Raw genomic sequence first — 24,774 nt, 5'->3', positions numbered from 1 at the left:
TTATAAATGTCACTGTATGAGATGGGAAGATCTTGGTATTGGCACTGCAGAGTGAGAGCTGTGAAGACTGATAATACCAATGCTAAAAACAAGAGTTGCAGATCAGAACTTTAAACTGGCATAGGAAAATTAATAATTATCACCTCAAAGTTGATTTTTCCTGAAACACAGTTGCAGACTTTGGTTTTATCATTTCAACTTCCACATATCTGACCTCCGGCAGATACTATCCATAATAACTGATCATGCTAATTGAGTGGTATTGAAACCAAGAATAAATTCCATATGCATCTGTACACTGAGAATGTCATCTTCAAGTCACAATTCTACCTACAACTGTTATGCTATTCTACTTACCAACTCCCAATTCTTGTTAATGATGAGAAATAGATTTATTCATTTACACAGTGCTGCAGATTTTAAGTATTAGAGTACACAAACTACTTCTACTAATTCTTGATTTAGCCATAACTGAATGAAGATGTCTTCTTTCACTTTTAGTACAAATTAAATTTTGTCTTTAGAGCCAGAGTGCAGGCACAGGACCAGAATCACAAACTGGTTGAGATTGGTTGGGGCCTTTGGAGGTCACCTAGTCCAACCCCCTGCCCTCAAGCAGGACCACCTAAAGCTGTTTGCTCAGTACTGTGTCTAGACAGCTTTTAAATATCTCCTAGGATGACTTCACAACCCTCTTCTGAAGCAACATGTCAGCCTCTCTCACAGTTAAAAAGTGTTTCTTGACTGTTCAGAGCTTCCTTTGTTGAAGTGTATGTCCACTTGCCCTCCTGTTCTATCAGTGGGCACCACTGCAAAGAGTCTGGCTATGTCCTCTTTGTAACCGTACCTCCTCTATTTATACAACAGTGACTAAATCCCCCCATGACGGCATTCCTTCCTTTGATAAACAGTCCCAGATCCCTCAGCCTTTCCTTGTAGAGGAGATGTTTCATTCCCTTAATCCTCTTTCTGACACCTTTGTTGGACTCTATCCAGGTACATCCATGTCTCCCTTGTACTGGGAAGTGAAATCTGGACATGTTGTTATGAGTCATGAGTGAAAATTAATCCTGCTGTTGCCTGAATACTGCTGTTGCAGTTTTAACAAGAAAGAAGTTAGCACATTTACATACAGCAGTCTGCACTGAAGATTACTGTGACATTAAGAAGTTTCTATTCAGGTTCTTATGTCACATACTTCGAAAAGTGTTTTGTGATTTCTGAAGGAGAAATTACTTGAACAGTAGCCTTTTTTCATATTGGACTTTGTTTAACAGAGAGAGAATGTTTCTGGCAGAGCTTACTGCTGCTGAAGCCTGATCCTTTGCCATGCTGAGCTTCTCCTTCAGCAAGGTGGGTGTTTTTGCCTGAGTAGAGCCAATGTCACCAAGAATCTTTCCTGCTAACTGAAACTCCAACTGGAACACAAAATCCTGAATCTGACACATAAACCAGTCAGGTTACACTGTGCCTGGTGTGAATAAGTTTAGTTCCCCTGACTTCCCCCTGTCTGCAGCATCAGTCCCAAGGGGATGAAAAGGGTTGGTTCTGTTCAACTAGAAAAAAAAAAGTGATGCAAGTTTTCTTATGCAAGTGAGATCCACAGCATAAGTGACCCTTCCTTTCACCACACCATTTTATGTATCTTCTTCCAACCAGAATACATTGTACTGTGACCTTTTGTTCCATAATACATAGAAGCATCACAACACAACATAATCACATCATATTTTTGACATATACTCTTATGTCAATTTGTTGAATTTCTCCTCAACATTGGGAAATTTGCCCTGGGTGTTCTACATTTGCCTATTTTGAGTTTATGTATACCTAGTGACTAATATAATTGTTACTGGATGTCAGAGCACTTTATGCTGGTGACATTTGTCTACTCTTCATATATTTCTCCTGAGAAGTTGCTCTTATCCTTTTTTTCCAGTTTTTAAGATGAAAATAATGATAAGGCATGCAGTGTGTTTTTAATGTATCATTTTACCCATATATTTTCCTTAGAAATACAATATTTCTGCAGGAGTGCAGAATCTTATTCTAGCAGAATTGATTATACAGTGGACCACTTAACAATACTGTTATTTGAACCTGATTATACCAATTAGGAATCGAATTAGTATCTGTTATAGTATTTTCAAACCTGGCTAAAAGCACTTCTAACATACATTGTAATTTCTACCTATTACACTGTGTTAATGTTTTACATAAGGAAGTAGGGGAATAAACTCTACAAACCTTTGTCTTTAAGAAAACAGCTCAAACCCTCATGTTAAATACATATCTGAGAGAAAAAAGAAAGTAGTGTATAGTAATAATATCATCTTTAGAACGGTTTCTGTGTAAGTGACAGAGAAGTTGCTGGAGGAAAACTTATCTATACATCTAGATAGTGTTGTTCTTAGTGGTTTGAGGTTGGTAACTATTAAACTAGGGACAAATGAAAAGTAACACAAGGCAATAGAATAACTTCTTAAACCACGAGAAGGAACAAAAAGGCTAATTCTTATTAGTTTTAAATGAAATGAGATTTTCAAACCATCACAAAGTATAGAAAAATTCCTTAACTGCTTTCTTAATAAAACTATTTACAGAAAAGTGCGTTCAGCAATTATATATTACCTCTCCTTCATTATGAGCACAGTGGAAAGAAACGAGCAGAAAAGCAGCTGAGCCAAATAGTGCTCTGATCTGCGTCACTGTGAGCCTGCAGTAATACCTCTGACATCTTAATTTGGATTTATGTGCTTGTAATTTACAGAATTTTGTTGTCTTTAAAAATGTGGAAAGGTGGTTGATGCCTCGGGCCATTTTCATCAGCTCTAGCTGTATTAACATCACAGAAGGCAGACTGACATTAAAATTTTTTTTTACCCTTTCCAAGCAGATGCCAGTCAGGAGAGGCTGAGCATAAATATTTACACAATTCCTGCAGAACCATGTAATTTGTAATAGAGCCTGAATAGTTTGATATCCTCTGCTCTTTCTGTATGTTATTCTATGTCTATTAGGATGTCCAATTCTCATACTTGACTGTTCAATCCATGCACAAGAATATGCCAATGGAAGCAGGAAAGGAGATGATCATCTCTGCACAGAACTTTGAATCCTAATCATAATTTCAAAACACTAAGCAAGAAAAACCATAGAGTATCTTTTGATAAGATCTGAAGCCAAAATTTTAGCGAAAGTGATCTAAACTTGTGCTTCAATTTCCTATCTTTATTTCACTGCAAAAATAGGAAAAAGAAGACATATGGCAAAAAAGGATTGTTCAGCAAATAGTGAAATGTGCACCTTATTAAAATAAACAAGGATTCAATCTGCAATATTGAAAACATACCAGATCTAGAATGCAAATGTGCTTTCATATGAAAAAGAACCCACTTGCTTCTGTCTTTAATCTTCAGTTAAAAAATAACTTGAATCCTGTTTGAATTCAATTTGTTCTGCCGAGAACCTTCACCTGATACCAAAGTTGTCTATCCCCCTTCAGCTTAACTTAAGCCTTGAAAGGACAAACTTTGCCAGACCAGTTAGAATTAAGTCAGGCATATTCCTGAACTAAAAGTACCATTTTTTCTTTCCCTGAATTCTCTCCAAAACCAGCACCTTATCATAAGTGCTATTTGGTGCTTGTTGATTCTTCATTACACCCTCCATTAACTCTGGAAGCAGGGAGGTCAGTATAATTAGCTGTTTCCAGTTTCAGCTCATGAAATCTTAAAAATAAAATCAAGTAATAATTTTGTTATCTTCTTAACTCCTTAGAACTTAAAAAACCACGTTCTAAAACAATGATTTACAGAAAGCAGCTCTGACACACATTTTTTGTGTGCGTATGTGGGGGATATTAATTTATTCAGCTGACATTGTGATAATTAACTCAGAAACTAGTGTCTTACAAAACTGCCTTTTGAGCATGGCTGATTGACAAAGCACTGGGAGAAGCATTGCATTCCATATTATTGCACCTTTGAGCTTTAAGATTGGGTGGGCTTTAGCAGCCTGACTTGAAAAATTTATTTTCCGTGCTGCAGACTTCAAGGGGCTGATGAAAGTGTGTGGGCTGGTTTGGATGTGAGCCATTCTTTTTCCACACATCATTGTGTCTCCTGCACTAATGACTCACACCTGCACATGCTGCTATCTGATTTCTAGGCAAAGTTATTTATAAACTGGAACAGCAGTGCCAAATTCTGGTGGTATAACTATATCCATTATTATTTACCTAAAGTACTTGTCTGCAAAGCCCAGGTAATTTGGGGACAGTGAATTCATTTTTCTTTGAGGAGCCATGAAAACCGGATGCAGGTTCTCCCCAGTAAAACCCACATTGCAATTTTATCTTGCAGATTTCTACGGATCCGACGTGTTAACACACTACCTTTCACATGGCTGCCAGATAAATACAATCACAGGCTTCTGAGGTCCTCTGCACACAGAAAAAAATCCTATCTTCTCTCACAGCAGGTATGGGAATTATTTGCTATATGGGTTGTTTATATTTGAAGACTTATATGTTGCAGGCCACTGCAGACAAAAGATATTTTATTCAACCAAAAATACTGTTGTCCCAAGCTTATGATTACAATCTTGCCTGCAGTGTCTCACTCACTGGTCCAAGGAAGTATTCGAACCTTCACATTACAGTCTCTGCTTTCAGACGTTCTTCCTCAGTGCTCAGTCTTTTACTAGCTATGGTTGCAGAACCATCAGTGTTTGGTATCAATTATGTATCTCTTTCTCCTTCCTCTGCAACTGGCCATGAAGTGTTTTTACTACAGCTTCAAATGAGGCCATTTGTCTTTCTTTGGGGTAATTTGGTGAAGGGCACAGAAAAAAATCCAGTTCAGAACAACTGTCTAAACGACCTTTCAGTGAAAACAGCATTATGAACCATACAATGGGTTATGTCCTGAGAGATAAAACAGTGATCTGCTGCACTGTAAATGTTCAAAGATATTAACCTTACACCTACTAAGCACACAGCATCCTGCCCCTTAATACTGAAAATCACACAGTGTTTTGAATCTCAGACTGAAGTGATCGTGTATCTAAACAAAGTTCTATTTAAATGAAAAAAAAACCAAAAACCAACCCTAAGCCTCTATACAGAAAATCAGGTATATAAGCAAGCCTGTTACAGTTACTTATACAGACATACATTTTGCTTCCAGCAAAACAAGGTTCTTCCAGGCATATACTTATGTATATTTCTCATTGCATGCCTCAGAAGAAAAACTGTAAGGTATTAATATGGCAGTTGAACTGCACACTGGAGAGCATTTGATTTCAGGTAGCTGAGCTGTGTTCAAAATCAATATGCTGCTGTCTTCCTTGGTGCAAATTTACTGACATTAAGAGCTTGCTTCTGCCTACGTTATTAACAGTTCAATAACAGGGCCAAATTATTTAAACTTTTACAGGGTGCTCACCAAAACAAGCCTTCGCTTGCAGTTGCAGCCTTTAAGCAGTATCACAGTTAATTCAGCTTGATTCTGTAGTACCAGGCGGTAAAACACTTCAGAAACTCAGTAAGGATATCTGGTCTTTAAGCTACTGAAATAACAGGAAAACAGGCTCTCCTTTCATCACATAGGCTATCCTCCCCTCATAGATATTTTATTAAAAGTCCGAGAATAGAACAGTGTTCTTTGATTTGATTAGGATTGAGTAGGCTTGTTCTTTTTTTACCTCCATAATTTTGGACTGCAAAAGTTGCCATAAGTCAAGCAATGAATACTAACCAAGGCAAGGCTGAATGATCAGGGCAGTGCCCTGGGTCATACATCCTGGCTTCTTACAGCTGAGTAGAAGCACAACAGAAAAATTCAAATTCATCTCACTGCACATTTGTCCACATTTGCTCTCCTTCTGCTTTTATTCCTTTATTATGAGTTTAAATATTTTCTCAATGCCCAGTGTTTTTATCTTATCTGCGCAAAAAAATATTCTTAGCGTAGATTATCTTGTGATATGTATTCAGTCTTGTTGCAGTCCTTGCAGCCCACTCATTTCTCCATCTTTCTACCTATTTTTAGTTCATTCTCTTCTCAAAGTTATTATTCCTACTTCACCTCTGCTTATGGACCAAACCAATTTTAATTTATCTATTGAACTTTAAAATAAAAAAAAAGTCTTCTTACTTTGTTTTAGTTCATTTGACGTGATTTTTTTTAATAGTAAGAAATTCACTGCTTCCCATACATAAAGTATTTTCTTAATCATGGACTGGAACAACCGAAGAAAAATGACTGAATTCTGCAGGTTTGCCTGTCAATTGTCCTGAAATACTACATGGTCACATAAACAGGATTTATTATTGCTACTTTTTCATGACAAAATTTTTTACCAGTACCTATATGTGACAGTGAATTTTATGGTGTTTTTCAGAAACTGAACACAAAGTGTAAATTGATTTCAGTGCAAAAGACCAATAGGTGGTGCCAGTACTATCAAATCCAAAGTATCAAAGAGCTCTATATACTTATACAAATTGCCTGAGGCAGTTTAAAAATAAAGGGCTTACTGTTCCTTTTTCTGTACAAAGAGTTTATCGATTCTGAAAACAGTTAATTTTTAATTTGTAACTGTAAATCTGATTTCATATGCTGGGAAAAAACCAAGAACAAAACAAAAAACCCCCACCAAAACCAAACAAAACCCAATCAACCAACCAAAAAAAAAAAACACTGAAAGAAAACCAACCAAAGAAACTATGCACACTTATTCAATCTCCTATTTCTCACAGTTGCTGGTCTAACATGGAAAGAATTAGCCTTTTCTTGCACTGGTATTGCCACTCCTTCCTTCCCATCTCTCCATTTTTACCCTGGGCAGATTCATGGAAAGCCAAAGACTGCATCCATACTGATAGGAGTTATGAGGCTCCAGAGATTGGAGTATTTCTGGCTTTATCTGCTTTCATCCATATGTCTAGCAGGCAATCACTGCACCCACCAGCAGAACCACACAGTCTCGCTGGTAGTAGAGCAGTTGACAAGCTATGCAGGGCAGCACACATGGACTACAGGGCATATTCCTGCTGGCCTGCAACATGAACTGCAAAACAAATCCAGCCTAAAAGCCTGTGTGGAGATGCCTTTATTCCCTCTCCCCAGACTGACCTGGCCAGATCACAATCCCTCACTGCTCTAAGAGACTTGTCCTTAATCATCTGTGTAGAGTTGCTTTACTTCTCCTCCAAATATTCAGTTGTCTGCTCACAATTACACTAAGTTCTTAATTTCCTTTAACTAAATTCAACAATTCAGTTTTCCTCATGATAGCAGCACTTATGCTGCCTTCATCACCATCTCACTCACAATACAATCGGCATAAATTATTTTCTCTCTGTAAATGGAAGAGAAGACTAGGTCCAGTAGCCAGGACACACAGAAGCAAACAGTCAGAGCATTGTGGTTTCCTTCTCAGGTCTGTCACTGACCTGAAAGGTTACTGCAAGCCCTTGCTACTGACTTTAAGGTTTAGCCCGATGCTTGACAATACCAATACACACGGTTATAACACACTTACTATGCCATTGAACAATGAAACGAAGAGCACTCTCTTCTTGTGTCTGCTTCTGGGCTCCTTAGTAGAAGAGAGACATGAAGCTTTCTAGAGCTTAGCAGAGGGCTACAAAGATGATTAAGGGACTGGAGTATCTCTCTCAGGAGGAGAGGTTGAGGGAGCTGGGCCTGTTCAGCAGAGACGATGGAGAGGGGACCTCATTAAGGTCTATAAGTATTTGAAGGTGGTGTGTTAAGAGGATGGATTCAGGCTCTTCTTGGCGGTGCCAAACAACAGGACAAGAAGCAATGGGCAGAAACTGATGCACAGGAAGTTCTATCTGAATATGAGGAAGAAATTCTTTACTGTGCAGGTGTTTGAGCACTGGAACAGACTGCCCAGAGAGGTTGTGGTGTCTCCCTCACTGGAGATATTCAAGAACTGTCTGGATGCAATCCTGTGCCATGTGCTCTGGGATGACTGTTTCAGCAGGGAAGTTGGACAGATGACCCACTGTGGTCCTTTCCAACCTTATCCATTCTGTGATTCTGTAATTCTCCTTGGTTTAGACACGAAAAAGAGTGTTGTGATCATCTCCATGTGTTTTAAGGTGAGTCATCTTGCATAAATAGTCCTTTGATTGAACTGTACTGCAGAACACCACATTCATTTACTTCCAGCTGCGTGGAAGTCTATAATCTCAGTGATAACTCCTTGGGCATGAGCTGCTGCCCATTCATACAGTTGCTAATACAACTGGCTAACGGTATTAGACCCAATTATTTCTGTTATCCTGTATAATACAAAATACAATTGGGGTCCTAATTCAATAGCATTAAAAGACTACACAGAGAATTAAAACCTCATGTGGAAAACTAATTGAATTTCTAACAGAGAATAATGTAGTGCTCCCTGGAAATTAAAAGATGGAGTTGTAGTTAAAGGGGATTAATTCTGACCTTTCCTTCTTCAGTCCCAGCTTGGGAGACCAATGACATGTCCTCTTCTCTTTAATTCATGGAAGAGACAGATCGGACAGCAGCACAAAGTGCAAGATGGCATTTGGAGCTACCTAAACTAGCCTGATCAGCAACCCTAGTCTAGTTCTTAGAGACAAGGTTTTTCAAAATTATTTTGAAAATTTGAAACAACACATCGTTTTTCTACCTCCAGGCTGAGCTCTCTTTATGATGCTTCTGTCAGGTACAACAGATTTTCAGCCAAGGACAAGAGGTTTGAACAAAACTCTGTGCTTGGTATGCTCTGAAGTCAGTAGAGTTTAGAAGTAAACAGGCTGCTTATACTCAAGGCTTAAAACCACCTGTAAAACCTTGTCCTCCAAGAGTCTAGTGTTTTGTATAACTCTCTCTCAGTTGCATGATACCTTGAACATAATTTTAATATTGGTTATTTATTATGTCTTTATTAGCAATGTGAGAGAGGTATACCTACATACCCATTCCCTTCACTAATGTTAAAAATTAGGAAAAAAAAAATAGGAAAACACAAAGCACGGTTTTGATATAAAAAAAATCTTGAGCATTGTATCAGTACCCTTCTACTTTACTGTAATCCCTAACATACAACTGCATTAATGAAAATGTGGCAAACAAGGGTATCTATTTATCATTCTGTCCCTGAAAAGACTAGAAACAACTTTTGGCTAATGCTTCTACCCACCTGAACTGGCCTGATAAGTAACCCTAGTCTAGTTCCTAGAGGTGAAGAGTTTGCCACTTCTACAGTTTTTCGACTATGACTACTATTATATGATTTTTCTTCTTCCCTTGACTTTCCTTTTTATAGCATACTTTCAGATAAAAAATTTATAAGGCACAAAAATTAAATTCCCTCAAAGCATCCAAGAGGTCTACAGAAACCTACTAAAAGATCATCAGATAAGTACTTATGACAACCCATTTGTCATTTCTGTAATACTTCCTACCATCTTTTTGGAGAAGCTGCCTCCTGCTCACTGTCTGTCCAGCACCTACTGTACTGGAGTCTTGGACCCTTGAGTTGGGCTTCTAAGTTAAAAAAAAAAAAAAAAAATTTGGATTATGGACACATGAAATAAGGGCACACTTTCAAGTAAGATAAACCTATAATGTACCTAAAAAAGTAGAGGATTTATTATCTCCATAACAATCGTACTGAAAAAATTTCTCATTAGATTTACCACTCCTACTATTCTATTCAGAGAAAGTAAATAATCAACTAAGTCATTCAATGTATTATATATGATTTCCTAAAGAGAAACCACAACATATAACAGAATTTAGTTCAGAACTGTTCAAGAGCAGCACATATTAATGATGATGCAAAACACACAATATCTTTACTAACAGGTTTGGCTTGGAACTTGTGTACTGTGGCCACCTGAGAAGGAGCTGCATTGCCCAGAAATGAAACCTTGCCCCCTATGCCTCCTACACCAGACCCCACTCTCACTGCTGCCACAGCTCAACACCTAGGCTTGAATCCTGAATTCAAGTTATTAGTTGACTAGTGCATTTTATCCAGTCTGTTTTACTTGGAGCACTCTCTGGCATCCAAAAGCCAGCTAAGAATCCCATTTAGACACAGTGATTACATCTAAGCATGGAGTTAAATTCAGGATCTCTTTGTAGCAGTCCTCTGCAGGACATGAGATGGCAGACTGAAGCACCAACATATGCAGACACACTGGATACTTTTATGGATGAACAGGGAGGCAGCTATAGACTGCAAGGTATGTCTTGGATCGAGTAGTCAAAAGACTATTTTTGAGTGAAGATGTCTGAAGTACACTTAAAGTCTTGCTTTTGGTGTCTCCCATTTTTGGATCTGATTATCTCCTTATCTTTTTGTCTTTGGAAAAACACTGAAAAGTGGCAGGCAAATAAGGTCTGAGGCTATGCAATAAAGTCACAGGAAAAGAAATAGCAAAAAAATTTCTTATAAAGCAAATGTGACCCACGGAAATATCTGAATGCAGTGCTGAACACGACTTTGATTCTGGTAATTAATGTTCAAGTACTTCAGTCTACATCAAAAGAAGTACTTATGAACACTTGATAAGGCTAACAATATCAAAATCACCCTCAAATGACAAGTCAATCGCAGACAAACTATGGAGCAATAAAATCTTGATTCATCTTTCCATATAAACACATAGTTTTAGGGAACTGACTTTGCTTCTTCTGTATTTAAAGCAAATAGGAGAGGCCTCTCCCAGGCAGGTGTCAGAGTCAGACATGCAAGTAAGCAAAAATAAGATTTTGAAGTATTATAAAGGGGATACTAAACTTCCAAGTGCCAGGCTGGTGCCATAGTGCCTTGCATCCACTTGATGGCAGTGTGAACAGGCGACTTCACTTACATAAGGGGACAGCGCCGAACGGGCTCAACCCGCGTCCCGAGGGGTAAAGCGCTGGTTTGACACGGAGAGCTGCAAACACCGGCAGCCTTCCTAGCCTAGTTGGGCTGCGCTCATACGGAGTAAATGTCTATCACGAAGCACAGAAGCAGCATGAGGATTGCTAACTTGATTTCTATTTAATTAACATTTGCAAAACATGCTGCCATCTTTCAGTGCTAAAAACGTACAAAAAATAGCAGAGACATTAAGCTATAGGAGGGTCACCATTTATCGTTGGGATGCACTATTCTAGCTATACAAGTTTGTACTATCACAACCAGGCAGGAATGCAAGCCACTAGAGGGGGTGAGACCCTCTTCTGGTGGCACACGAGCGCGAGCCTCAAACGCAGGAGTGCAGGATGCTTTCTCCATCACTTTGTGGCTGTGCCCTCAGCCTGGGTCTGCCACAGCTTTTCACCCCCTGGCCCTGCCCTTTCCTGCCTCCACTTCCCCTCTCCCTGCTGCAAAAACCTGCCTTAGAGACAAGAGTCTCTATATCCCTATGTGTGCTTCTAAATGACATTTAACGATCAGCCTATTCTCGAGAGGAGTTTTTATGTGACAAATGAAAGTGAAAAGTTATCAGCACACAGCTCTGGTTAATGCAACAGTACCAATCACAAGACTACAAATCTGAGTATCAATTTAGTAGCCCCACTGCCAGACAACAGGAAAATGATAACCATGCCATTAGGCAGGGCAGCATATACAGCAGCAGAACCTCTGTCCTCCAGAAAAAGGAGGATCAACTCCTGAAATTAAAATATTGAGAGAAAAGGAAATGCAAAATAATTCCATTAAAGAAAAAAAAAAAAAACCAACACAGTTCTGGTACTAGAACTCTGCCATTGTAAAAGATGCACCCAGATACACAAAATTCTGGTTATTGTTCCTATACTTTCATCGCTTTCACAATCATATTGACATAAAAATCACACTGTCTGCTTGACTTCACATCAGAAGAACAGCAGTCATCCAAGAAAAGCAGGTTCCATTTAAAACACTACCTCCTGGATATTTTTAACAGATATTTCCTGCTTCAACATCACATTCCACTACAAATATCTAACATTTAATCTTTTTATATAAGCAAAAATAGATTTTAGTATCTGACTTGACATATCTATTCTAACAGAATTCAAAAAACTGACAGCAGAAGCAAAACAGAAGCCCATGCAAATTATAATAAATTAAATTAGAATATATTCAGATTATTCATCTCCAGTTCAGTTTTCATTAAAAGTACCTGATGAAACAATAATTGAAGTATTTTGTTTTAATGTTCAGGACATACTATCTTAGTATGAATAGGTCAGAAACATGATCACTGTAGCTACTCAGTGGAAGAATTCATTTTATTGAATCCTCCTTGTACACAGAACACAGAGGCTTATAAAATAAGTTTCCCACCATTTCTACTCTGAAAATGGATCCTAATTAGTAAAGAATATGTTAAAAGTTGTAATAGTTGAGGGGGAAAAAAACAACCAATGAACAATCCCCATTTTTTTATTCTTCCAAAAGTAAGCATTAATGCAAAAACTTTACACTGATAGCTGACCACATAAAAAGCTCAAGCTCATTCCTATAGGTTCTTATGGTGGCTTTTCATATCTCACTGGAATGCCTTCTGCTTCCTATGTACAGTGATTTCCCAAAACCCACTTCAGAAAACTAAAATGCTTTCGATTTGTATATGAACTCCTTGGTCTGGCAGCAACTACTGAGTTTATCACCCAGTGGTCACATTTTGTCAGATGTTCATGACAGAAAACCAGATATATTCTCTCCATTTATAAGGCAAATTACAGTCTCTACATTATATGTTTTTTCAGAACTTAGATTAAATGCAGTATCTTGTTGCTTTAATTTGTTTGTAAGAAGCTTCTTGTTAATCTGCTGGTTTAACACTTCTGCAGGCAGACTTCAGCTTTTGTAAGTCACCCACACCTTCACTGCTCTGTCCACTTTTACCAACTTCTTGAAATTTGGCATTATTTGATATTGTTTAAGAGACTAGATATCAGAGTTTACCTTTGGGAGAGCTGTATTACAGAGGTGACATTTCAGCTGTTATGCATGTCCACTAGGGTAGCAACAATCTTTTCCATCACCAAGAATCAAAATTTCTGGCCACACAGGATTAAAAGCCCATGACTTTACACCTTGAGTTGAATGAGAAGCCCTAAAACTCTAGGCTAGTGCAGATTATCAGCCTTTGTAATTCAATCACAGAAGCAAGTACAGAGGCCCCACTAACCACATTTTCCGCTTTGGGTGACAGAAAAAGAAAATTCAGATTGTGCTTATGGTAATGTGTCTTGGCAAGCTTCTTCCCTTCAAAGCCTCCTCTTCTACTACTCCAGGAAGCAGTACTGTATTCATAACTATTCTGCTCAGTAGGACAAGTCTGCAAGGGCTGCTCCAGCTCAGACCACAACATATGGCCCACTGTCCTTCAAAAAATCCCACTAACACCTCACCACATGGCAGCTAGGACAGCCTCAGCTCTTGGATCTCCACAAGTTCATCACACACATGGGGCCCTGTCCACGACAGCTCCAGGGTATTTCCACTCACGTCCCAGTTTAAAACCTGCAACAACACTGCATAGCTATTATCATTGAATTTGCTTTGTAACCATGACACCAGCATCACAAAATGCCAGTCTGTTTTTATACAGCAAAACCTTTTGCTTTTTTTAAATAGAAAAGAAAAAACCAAGATTTGTTTTTATCCATTCTACTACATGGACAGCAAGTTGCCAGTAAATTAATACTAAGGTTAAATTCATGCCAAGTTCAGTCCAAAGCCTGTAGCCTTACATAGCTGCCAGTATAAATATTTTCTTGTTTCACTAAAAATGTATGTGGATAATTATGCTAAGTAATAGCATTCCACATAGACCTAATTAGCAATTAAGGATCCTACTCACAGCTTTCACAAAGCACTGTTACATGAAGTATTCTTCCTGGTGCCCCTGCCTGTATCACTATGATGCTCACAGGAAATATTTTTCTAAACACAGTTTGATAACCCTGTTAAGAGCTACTTGAACTGCACTGCATAATTTCCTGCCTGAAACTTCTGGCCACCATTCACTATTAGGACCAACGTGGCTCAATTATCTCTTACAGCTCCAACAACATTTCAACTACAAAAGTCATCATAATATTGATTGCCTTAACCCCAGTTTAGTGATTGGCAGCTATGCAAGAGATGTGAAATTGCTATCATTACTTGGTTAAACTACTTTAGCTTTCACAATTTAGTCAGCTCTACTCTGGAACACATAATCTGGCAGCACAGTAACTGTTAATCTTTTTGACTAACCCTCACTGGTAACCTGACTTGTTTTACATGCTTTTAGTTCAGAGGGGTTTTTATTAAAAACACAAAACAACGTCCACAGCAATTCGGGGAGCTCTGGAATCTTTCATAAGAATACAAAGAGTTTTTGCTAAAATTAACAATCAGCAAAGTGGGCTAGCTCAGCAGCAAAGTGGGCTAGCTCAGTTAAATGAAGAACAAAACTTTTTTTTTTTCATGGTAATGCAGTAAATAACATCAAGATGACAACAAGCAATGTAGACCTGCCCAGGCTTTCAAAAACAGTTTTTGGCATAACTAAGAGGTAGTTTTAAAACACTAAGAAAAGCACGTTTGGTTTTCCAAGTTCGAGTGTATAAAAAAATTGTTTCAAATGCCTTCTACTTCTCCAGACATGGAAAGTACCAACTGTCACAGCAGTGTTGAGGCACTGCCCAGGGGCTCTGGGGAGCAGGCACCTCTCCTAAAAAAGCAGACAGATGACTGCAGAAAAAACTGTTGCGCCAGGTGGAAACTGCTGAAGATTCTTAGGACAAAACAACTGGGGTGAAAAACAATAGGGACTGACTTTTCACTGTGTTCACTAAAAGCAAAACAAGAGGGAATAGCATTAAATTAATTGAAGTCACATGGCAGTTCTTCACACAACATGCAGGATGTTGTGAAAGCTATAAGTTTATTTTGCCTCAAGAAATGCCTGAATAAATTCTTAAGTAGAAAATCCCTGGGGCTGTATTAAATACAAAAATACCATGTCAGGGCCTGAGCTGCAAATAAGACTAAACTGGTGGACCATATGAGAGAAATACCATCCTGTGCTTGCCTCATCCCAGGCATTTGCTTTCAGCTGCTGACAGAGAAAGGTCCTACAAAAGACAAGGACAAGGGTTTTACTCATTTCTGGCCACAGATTTAAACAGCCCTTTCCCAGATACAGGGGAAACACATTCCTGTATACTCCTAGCAGGCATTACAGCTACATTGCTGCTTACATGCTACTCCAGCTGCTGGGCCAAAGGCGGGAATTTCTCAGATTGACAGCTGGAAAGATAACACGGAGGAGAACTGAATTCCTTCTAACGTACAATCAGGAGTTTGCCAATTACAGACCAGCTACACTTTTACAAACCAATCAAGGACAGCAGGGTGGCACAATTTTCATGGGGATAAGAAACACTATAGGTAAAGCTGGGATAGAGATGAGAAATACTATATGTAAAGTTGGGACTATTAAAAAAAAAAAAAAAAAGCTGAAAGTGATTTTTGCAAAATTGTTTTGGTGTTTTCTAACCAGATCTGTTCAAATAATGTATGCTACATGCAAAGAAAGCATTCCACAAGGCTTCAAAAGCTCAGGCTGAGCTCAAAAAGGAGAGTAAATTCCTTATTATAAAGTAAGAATACATAGAAGTGAAAGTCTGAAAGCACATATGGATTTTTAATTACAGTTTCTTAGGAAGCCCATATAAATATGCTGAAGGTCAGAGCTTGACTTAATTTTTAGCAAAATTATTTGCTAAGCAGTTTTCAATATCTCATCTTGTAACCTGTAGCTACAGATAGGCTCAGCATCACTATTCCAGGGGGAAATACTTTTGATGGCAGAAACTGCTGTATGAACATTTCATTCTGCTTCAGGAAAGATAAGCAATTCACAGGAGATGCAAAATGCTATTTTCTAAAAGTATATCAAGCCTTGAAGTTATTATGAAGAACAGCTAGGGAGAACTGAATAGACTGACAGAAGTTCAGAAAACACTTCACTAGGGACAAAGTCCTCCCATCCAGCCCACAGGGCTCATCTCCAGTAACTGTCAGAAATAAAGGCTTCACCAGCTGTTGACCACAAAGGTTCTCTCTTACATGCTTCTGTAATAAGGCCCCAGGGCAGATTTCACTTCAAGCAATCAAGATTTTCCTAATAAGACATTTGATCAAAATAATTTACGTGGTTTAAGGGAGTTTCACCAAGAAAAGACAGCTGAAAGTAAAAACTTTATTCTTTAGGTAATGTAAGAGCAGCGGTTTCTCCAGAAAAAAATCCAACAAAAACAAGCTTTTCTAATCAATTCCTTATATAGGCAGTACCTAAGAGTTTTATTGTAACACAAATACACATTACAGCTCTCAGATGGGGAGATCTTTCTGCTGACAGATGAATCAAACAAAATTCTAATCCTCCTGAGATCTTTCATTATTGTTGTTTTAGCATTCAAAGCATTTAAGCAAAAATTCTATTAATATAGTTTTAATTAAAAAAAAGTAATATTAGTATCACTGTTTCAAGTTCCTGAGGTGTCTGAAAATTATCATCAGAACTGCAGAGTTCTTGGCTTCCAGGCTTCCTGTTGAAAAATTTATTCTGCTTCTCACTGAATAACATAGTATGGTTGCACAAAGGCTTCCATGATCATGACATTTTGTTGCCTTACCAGTATTCCTGTGAAGTTTGTTCTTGTGTTTGACCAGTAGAGATCTGGGTTTCTTTCTCCAGGCCTGCTGCAATGCTTTGTGAATACTAATGAAAGGAATTTGCAGGAAGACCCAGAGTTCTCTTAATAAGACTTAGACCCTAGGTACTACTGAATGCTTCATAATTCACATCTCTGATGGATCACTTATCCCCATAACTCCTCTGGAATTGGGGAATGGGGATGTAATTAACAAAATGTAATTAATAAAAATAGGTTTTGATAGCATGACTGAACTAAGCATGAAGGAAAGCAGCACAGTCTACTGTGCTCAGACTCTGGGAGCCTGTTTGCACCCAGTAGAGGCAACAGAAGCCAAAACTGATCTCTTTACAATGCTCTGACCCAGATGAATGAACTTAAAACTTCATAAAGTAGACTTGGGGGTCTACATTTAATTAAATGTTCCTATGGTAGAAGTTAACAGAGATCTTTAAAGCAGACGAAGGAAGCAGAGATCCTTCCATTTAGTTTATTGAGCTTTGAGTCATACTACAAACCTTAGCCAAATGACAGTCTAGGTTTATAGGCAGGAGCTCTTATTTGCTTAAGTCTCTCCATAATAATTAAGAAGATACAAGCACAGGAAATATGGGAAGAACCAATAGGTTCCAATTCCTGCTGGCAATTGCAGGAATCCCTTCCTGATACCAAACCTGACAGTGTGCTTCTTTTATGATAGCATCTAGAGGTATCAAACAGGTATCAAGGATTTAATGTAATATAAACACAAACACCCAGCTACAGGGTTTCCCTGAATCTAGGAAAATATATATATTTATATTTGAAAAAAATAAAATAGTTCATTGAAATATCACTGTGAAACATCTTAAGACATGTTTTCATACCTCAGAAAGAAAGATATCTGATTCAAATATTAAATACCAGTCTCAAAACAGAGGTATTGATACAGTTATGCTTTTCATAAGTTTCAAGTACATTTAAAGTTCTGTAATTAAAAAGAAATCTGCACTTTCATCTTAACTTGAAAGCATGACTGAATGTATGTAAGACAGAAAGAAGTCCATGCAAATAGCAGCCATGGCAGTCATTTTGTGCTGTTGGTTGCAAACCAGTAATATGAAGCTTCCTTGATAAAGCAAATATTCCAACGGCAAGTTGCTTTAAATTCCTCCAGCAAGACGGTTCATTTACTGTGATTTATTTTAATTTAGATTTCTTTAACAAGTACTTTTTGAGAACTGTGCCTAATAGACCATTAGAGTTTTCCCAGATAGTTGCAGTGCTTCAGCACCTTCATCCTTCAAACGTCTTTGTTATTTTCTGTCTTCTTTCACCAAATTTGTCTCTTGTGTTGGGATGTAAATGACATATAGGCCACATGATACCTTTGAGGATTATGCCAATTTTAAATAATAGGTTTTGTAGTCTCACTGCCATGCCAAAGAACCAAGGTAAGTATTAGCAAGAGGTCATCATATACTGCAATATATGAAACATTAAAAAATAAATAAATCTTTATCTGTTTCTCATGTTCCTTTCTAGTGAAACCACCAATTATTTTCAGGTGACTTTTTTTTTTTTTTTGTAAATTCCACACATTCGCAGAGCTGGGGTCATCATTTTCACAACAGCCAGAGATGCTTGCCTGTTATGGATCACTTCCTTTCCTAGTAGTTTTATTTACAGTTGATTACTTCCTTAAGATCAAGATATGGTCCTTACTGCCAGCATGGTTCTAAGCTCATCATGCAAAAACTCACAGAAAATGAATTAGTAGGTATAGCAAAATCCCTGAAAATCGGCATAGCAAAATCTATAGTAGATCTGGTATAGAATATATTTAAGCTTTAACTAATATGGACCAAGAAGAGTACAAAAAATTGGCCAATTTAGAATCACAGGGCTTCTATTAGGAATATAAGAAATTCAGATGTTGGAGCATGAGAACACTGCAATCTTCAAGCCCCCACAACCCATATATACATCTGATGAAGCCTGGAATATATAGATATATTTTTTAATAAAACTACCCACAGAGCACAGACAACCAAATATAGTTCTCCCCTTCCCCCCCCCCCTTACCCCAGAGAGATCTCATTGCATTCAAACTACTGGTTTTCAGTAAAACAAACAGGGTTTAGTTCAAGATGGCTGCCCTGGGTATTCTCCCCTCAGTTAATTCACTTCTTTCCGTCTAGGAGGACGTCAGAGGCTGAGAGAAACAGGATGCCAATTTAAGTGACCGTGGAGCTGCTGCTGCTGTTCGTTAAGCCTCTCTGATGGAGTATTAGATTTGTTTTGGCACCGCACTTCAGAAGACTCTAAAGGGCATACAATAATCTAAACCACAGACTGTCAAACTCTGGTTAGGCTGAGTTTCTCTCCAGTCCTGGAACAAGTATGACTCACCAACAAACAGCACATATACTCAAATGAATCTTAAGCACAGCGCTGGCAATGCATGTACAGTAGACAGTTCTTTTCAAGGGTTTGAGGCTTTATCTTTCTACTCTGTGTCTGTGCAAATGAACTGGTCTCTTCACTTGCAAAATACATGTACGAGTACATCACCTGTCTATTTTTCTAAAGAGTTACCAACTACACAACATAGTGCAATAGTGATGGCTCTAAGTAAGGTATTCCACTATTGTTTGTATCAAGTGGAAATCTCCAAAATCAGTCTGTGCAACTGAGCCACTAATGTTGGGGTGACAATACACACTGTGACACTGAACATCTTTCCTTCATGCCCGTGGCTGTCATCTAATTCTGCACTTAAAGAATGAATTGGCTGAAACATCCCTTACAGGAGAAAAGAAATTTGGCAGTAGGAAGTAATTATTAAACGTGGAAACTTCTCTTATATTCGTTATTAGCACTGTGCTTTTAACACTGTGGTCAGAGATGTAAAGAAAACCCTGTGAATTTGCCATGAAAAACAAAACTAGAAAAACTTTGAAATATAATACTCCATTTTAGATATTGCAAAATATAAACTTGGTTACAGCTCGGGAACACTAAAACCTCCTCAAATCTTAAATATTTTATTTGCTATTAACTTCCTGAAAATAACTAAGAGTACATAAAAATGATGCTAGCAGCTACTTAATTCTAATTGAAAACATAATTCTTTGTTTCCTAGTGAGTCAAGACAGCAGTGTCCCCAAGAGACATTTTATTATACAATATAGTCTTCTTGTTTTGTAAAAAAATCCCCACACATTATTTTAATTGCTTCACACAATACTAAAAAAGGATAGACACTTGCAAACAAGAGCCAGACTTAAATGATACTGACATTTCTTTGAGAGGGCTTGGAGGGGAGGAAAAACACAAGTAATTTAGATTTTCATCTTCTAACCATTCTGAAGTTGCTGGTTGTCAGAAACTGTAACACCAACATAAAGCTGAAAGTATACCTTCTACCACTTACTCATCAAGCTTTTCTGCACAAACTACTTTAATACCCAGGCAGCTCTTTTCTTATTTTGAAGAGGGTTTCCCAGTTTTCACTTGCTCCCTTTCCTCACAACCACTTTTGCTGATATTACGATAAGAGACCTATTTGCTAATCCTGCTAGGCAGTTCTCATGAAAGTTTGTACTCTCTTGCTTCCCAGAGGTATATCATGCTTTCTAGGTTATCAAGCGAGTGAAGAAACTTAAAAGCACAAATCTGGAAACAACAGCACATGGACTGCCAGTCCTCATTAAATCTGAGATCTATTACAGGCCACAATGATGGTTATGTTCTCATTTACCTTTCCATAAAAGCAACATGTCAGAACTCATTCAATATATTCTTCCCTCTTTCTCCTTTCATGGGTATTTAAAAGTCTGCAATATTTTAGAATAACACAGAATTGTATATGCATAATTTCCTCTAAAATAAAATTTCTTTTACATATGCTACAGGCATTTATCCAACAGGAAGCACTAAGAGAATATGTTGATTTTTAAAGTCAACAAGCTTAGAAACATCTCTGTGATAGCCTTCACCCCAAACTAATTCTTACAGGTAGAGTTTTCAAAAAATAAAAGTCTTCCCATTAAGGTCTACTACATGAAAAAAGTCTACATAAGATTAAGTTGACGTTTCAGCCACAAGAACTCACACATTTACAGCACAGATATACATTTCTTACTGAGAACAAAAAAAAAAAATGTACATTTTATGTTATGCATCTCCAAAAACATCATGAACACAAGTGCTGTGCTATTTACTTATTTGGATTAAGCGTCTTTAGACAAGTCTACTTAATTACAGAAAAGAATGAAAAAACTATACAAAAGTATATATAGTATATATAATCTTACTTTTTCATCATCATCAGAAAAAGGGGCACCTCCTGGAGTTTTATTTATTGCTTGGGCAACACCAATAATCTCTCCATCACTGTTTCTTATGGGCATGCACAAGAGTGACTTTGTCTTGTATCCAGTCAGTTTGTCAATCTCATCATTAAAGCGTCGATCCTGCAAAAGAAAATAAAGAAATATTAACACACATTTCATATGTCTAAGCTTTCTTCAGGCAGCAAAGTTATTTTCTCAGTGTCTGATATAGTATTTCTCAGTAGTATTATGCTGTTGTTTCTCTGTTATTACTACCCCCTTCTTTATTAGCTGTTTTTCCTCACTCAGAAAATCAGTACAAGGTTTACCATTACATAATTGCATTCACTGAAGTCCCACATTTATGCCTCAATTAGAAGAATGACATAACTAAAGAATCACTACCGAAGCAGCTACCAGGAGAACATGGAAAATGAAGATAAATGTACGAGGAACATAAATATGAGAAAAGGGAATCTGCATAACACGCTGTGGACCTTGACAAAGCACAGACTCCTTACAGACACACACAATTCAGCACCACATCTGTGCCACACAACATCCTTGTCTCTATATGGGAGGCACGTGGATTTGACAGATAGACCACTCAGGGGATAACAAATTGGCTGGACAGTCACACTCAAATAGTTGCAGTCAACAGCTAAATATCCAAGGAGACCAGTGACAAATGACATTGCTTGGAAGTTGGTATTTGGACTGGCGCTGTAACATCTTTGTCAGGAACATGGACAGTGGGATTGAGAGCACTCTCAGCAAGTTTACTGAGGACACCAAGCTGTGTGGTGCAGTTGACACACTGGAGGGAAGGAATGCCATCCAGAGGGACTGTGACAGGCTTGAGAGGTGGGTCATAGTCCTTGGTCCTGGCCGCAGACGGTCAGAGTCACTTTGCCCACAGCTTTCACATGTTTTAACACAGATAAGCAAACCACCAGCAGCTAAAGTGGTCATCGAGTTCCTGCTTACCATGTGGCTACAGGCAGTGTTCAGTTTCTTCAACCTTAACCAATACTGCTTGCTTTACTATCTCTATATTACTGCCAATAAATTTTCCTACCAGTCAAGCTGTGGGTAACCACACGGCCCTTGCAGACACTGGTGAGGTCCCGGAGCTCCTCTGTGCACACACTGTAGCCCTCCAAGGCACTGAAAGAGCTGTCTGCAGTTCACCAGATGTATTTTCACAGAGTGTGTGAAGCATGCCCATGCTGGGGTTTGTACAAAAGGATAACAAGCTGGAAGGAATGCTGTGCTACCTTAATGGAGAACGCAGTGGAGGAGAATGAGCAGGTCTGGTATGTACTAATTTCTAGATTATCCCTGGCTGGGAAGTCACCAGGGATATATTATGTTATACAATCTTATAATGAGTACATGAGAAATACCAGGAAGAATCAATTTCAGACAGAAGTGCTTTATGAAGTTGTGATGCTTTAAATTTATGTTTGTGAAGTCACTATACTAACACTAAATAAAGATGAAATGAAAGATTTCATGGAGACTGTCTCACAATATTAACATTCAACAAAACCACTGTTAAGTAGGCTGAAATGGTATGGGCAAATATCTGGGTAGTCTGTAAGTTCCTAAAATGTAGTATACATGAACTAGAGTATTTTTTCATTAATCTGCGGTGCTCTAAGGGGCAAATGTACCACAACTCTCATTAGTGATAACAGAACAGAGCAATTGAATCCCCACAACAGATGTTTACCCTTAAGCTTTCCCTGACAAGTAGCAATCATTTATTCAAGAATTTTTCAAGTACAACTTCTTGTAGTTTTGGTTATTTTCAAATTCTGCTGGTCAGGAATTTCATCTAGCATAATCAACAGGGTTTTTTATTATTACTTAACATTTTTTAGGCATGATTATTTCATATGCTTATGCATCCGCTTATATTTAGGTTTTTTGAGCAGTGTTAATGCATAATTAACTACAAAGATTTTGATTTATTTTAATTAGTTCTTATATAAAGTCCCTAAATCATGATTGAATAAGCTTGCAATGTAATCCTATTTATCATAAAGCATACTCTTGCTCAAAAAAATACAGAATGTGTACTGTGAGCATAGGACCCCTCTTACAACAGAATGACAGAAATCAATCTTGTACAACCAAATACTGGAAAATATGGATCATGTATGCTGAAGAATAAATATACTAATTAAAAGATTCTCTTTGAAGTAACATCAGCAAGTATTTTGTTATTTGTTTTCTAAGGCAATTAATGTGCCTGAGGTTACACATTTATTGAGGAACGTACATAAGAAATAAATACTTCCAACACAGTCAAAGATGACTTCACTTGTCAGTACAATCTAAATCATAAATAAAACTAGAATTGCTTCATACTCCTTGTCATTCCTACTCTGTGTGAGGCCACAGTGCTGCACAGAGTATATTTCTACACCCAAAACTACAAAATTATTAAAGTCTTAGTCATAGTACTGCAAACCCCAATGCATTAAAAAAGTTACTTAAATTTCATTTAGACATTTCTTTCCTCAGATCTGAAACACGGTTTAGGGACAACTGCCATAACACATTTCACAATAAAGCACTAAAGGTAGCATCTTATGTCTTGGTGAGAACAGATACTATAATACTTGTAGAATTTCCTAAGGCAATAATGCAATGTAAAATACTATAAATTACCATTTTCAAAAACAAATTTATATTGCATAAAATATGCACAGGGTGACAATATTACATCTTGAGATCAAATTACATTTGGTCACTGCTTAAGAAATAATGCCATCACTTCATAGAACACTTGTGAATAACACCCAGTGAAGATTGGTATGGTCATACACAAACACTTATGTTAGGCCATGCTGCCACTTCACATCCATATTTTGTAGATGCTCACAATTTTTCTGTCAAGTAAACGGAGACTATTTTTGGCCCTATTTCTATCTGTTGCAGAAATAAGATTGGTTATGTGGACTAGTATTCCAACGCAGTACACTTTTAAAACAAACAAACAAACAAAACCAACAGAAACCTCAGGTCTTTCTGGAAAACAAAGTACAGGAATGTCTCTGTTCAAAAAAAGCACTGTGCAGCAAACCATTCTCTTGAACTGTAAAACTCAAACTGCAGATCATAAAGTAACTCAAAGAAGGCTAAAAAGTTGAGAAGAGAGATTGCTAACAGCACTTTTGTTCATCTTGCTAGAGAATACTCTTCAACAGCTCTTCTACAATCCAGAAAGGGAAATAATGCTGTTTACTGGCATAAGCTCTGTTCCTCCAGGGTGAAGTGAGCATTTACGCTACAGACAACAGTTACAGCCAGTTCAGACCCCCCGAGGGAACTGAGCTGTTGTACAAAACTAAGTGCAACTTTAGTTCTCAAAAGTTTAGAAAACATTGGTTGTGAATTAATACCCATATTTGTCTCAAGTGATGAAAACAATCCATAGTCTTTAATCTAAGAGTTGATTGTGATGAGGAAGAGAATTCATTAAATTTTTAATGATGCTAAAAACTGACAAAGTTTTTTTCCTGACAATTTTATATCTATTTTTATTTCCATTGTAAATTCCAGATGGTATAGACTGTTCTAGTCACCTTAAGATGTAATTTAGAAGTGCTCTACACTCATCCATCATAAAAATTAACATACATTTAGCTACTTTATTACTTATTGCACATTTTCATACATTTCAACCACAAGGAAACAATACCAACCATGGTATTTATAAACAGTTTATGGCCCTCTTC

The 24,774-nt window shown here is 37.7% G+C and overlaps 1 protein-coding gene across 1 annotated transcript in view; it reads right to left on the bottom strand.

Moving 5' to 3' along the window:
- Window positions 1–24,774, bottom strand: part of PDE11A (phosphodiesterase 11A) — a 126,369-nt gene that overhangs the window by 88,331 nt on the left and 13,264 nt on the right. Inside the window, 1 exon segment of the mRNA XM_032693770.1 lies at window positions 21,008–21,166. Within this exon segment, the coding sequence (XP_032549661.1) occupies window positions 21,008–21,166 (159 nt within the window).

The sequence above is a fragment of the Chiroxiphia lanceolata genome, chromosome 7 (assembly GCF_009829145.1).
Source record: "Chiroxiphia lanceolata isolate bChiLan1 chromosome 7, bChiLan1.pri, whole genome shotgun sequence".
Taxonomy (NCBI): Eukaryota; Metazoa; Chordata; class Aves; order Passeriformes; family Pipridae; genus Chiroxiphia; species Chiroxiphia lanceolata.
Note: the sequence above shows the minus strand (reverse complement) of the source record. Positions and strands in the feature narration are given on the sequence as shown.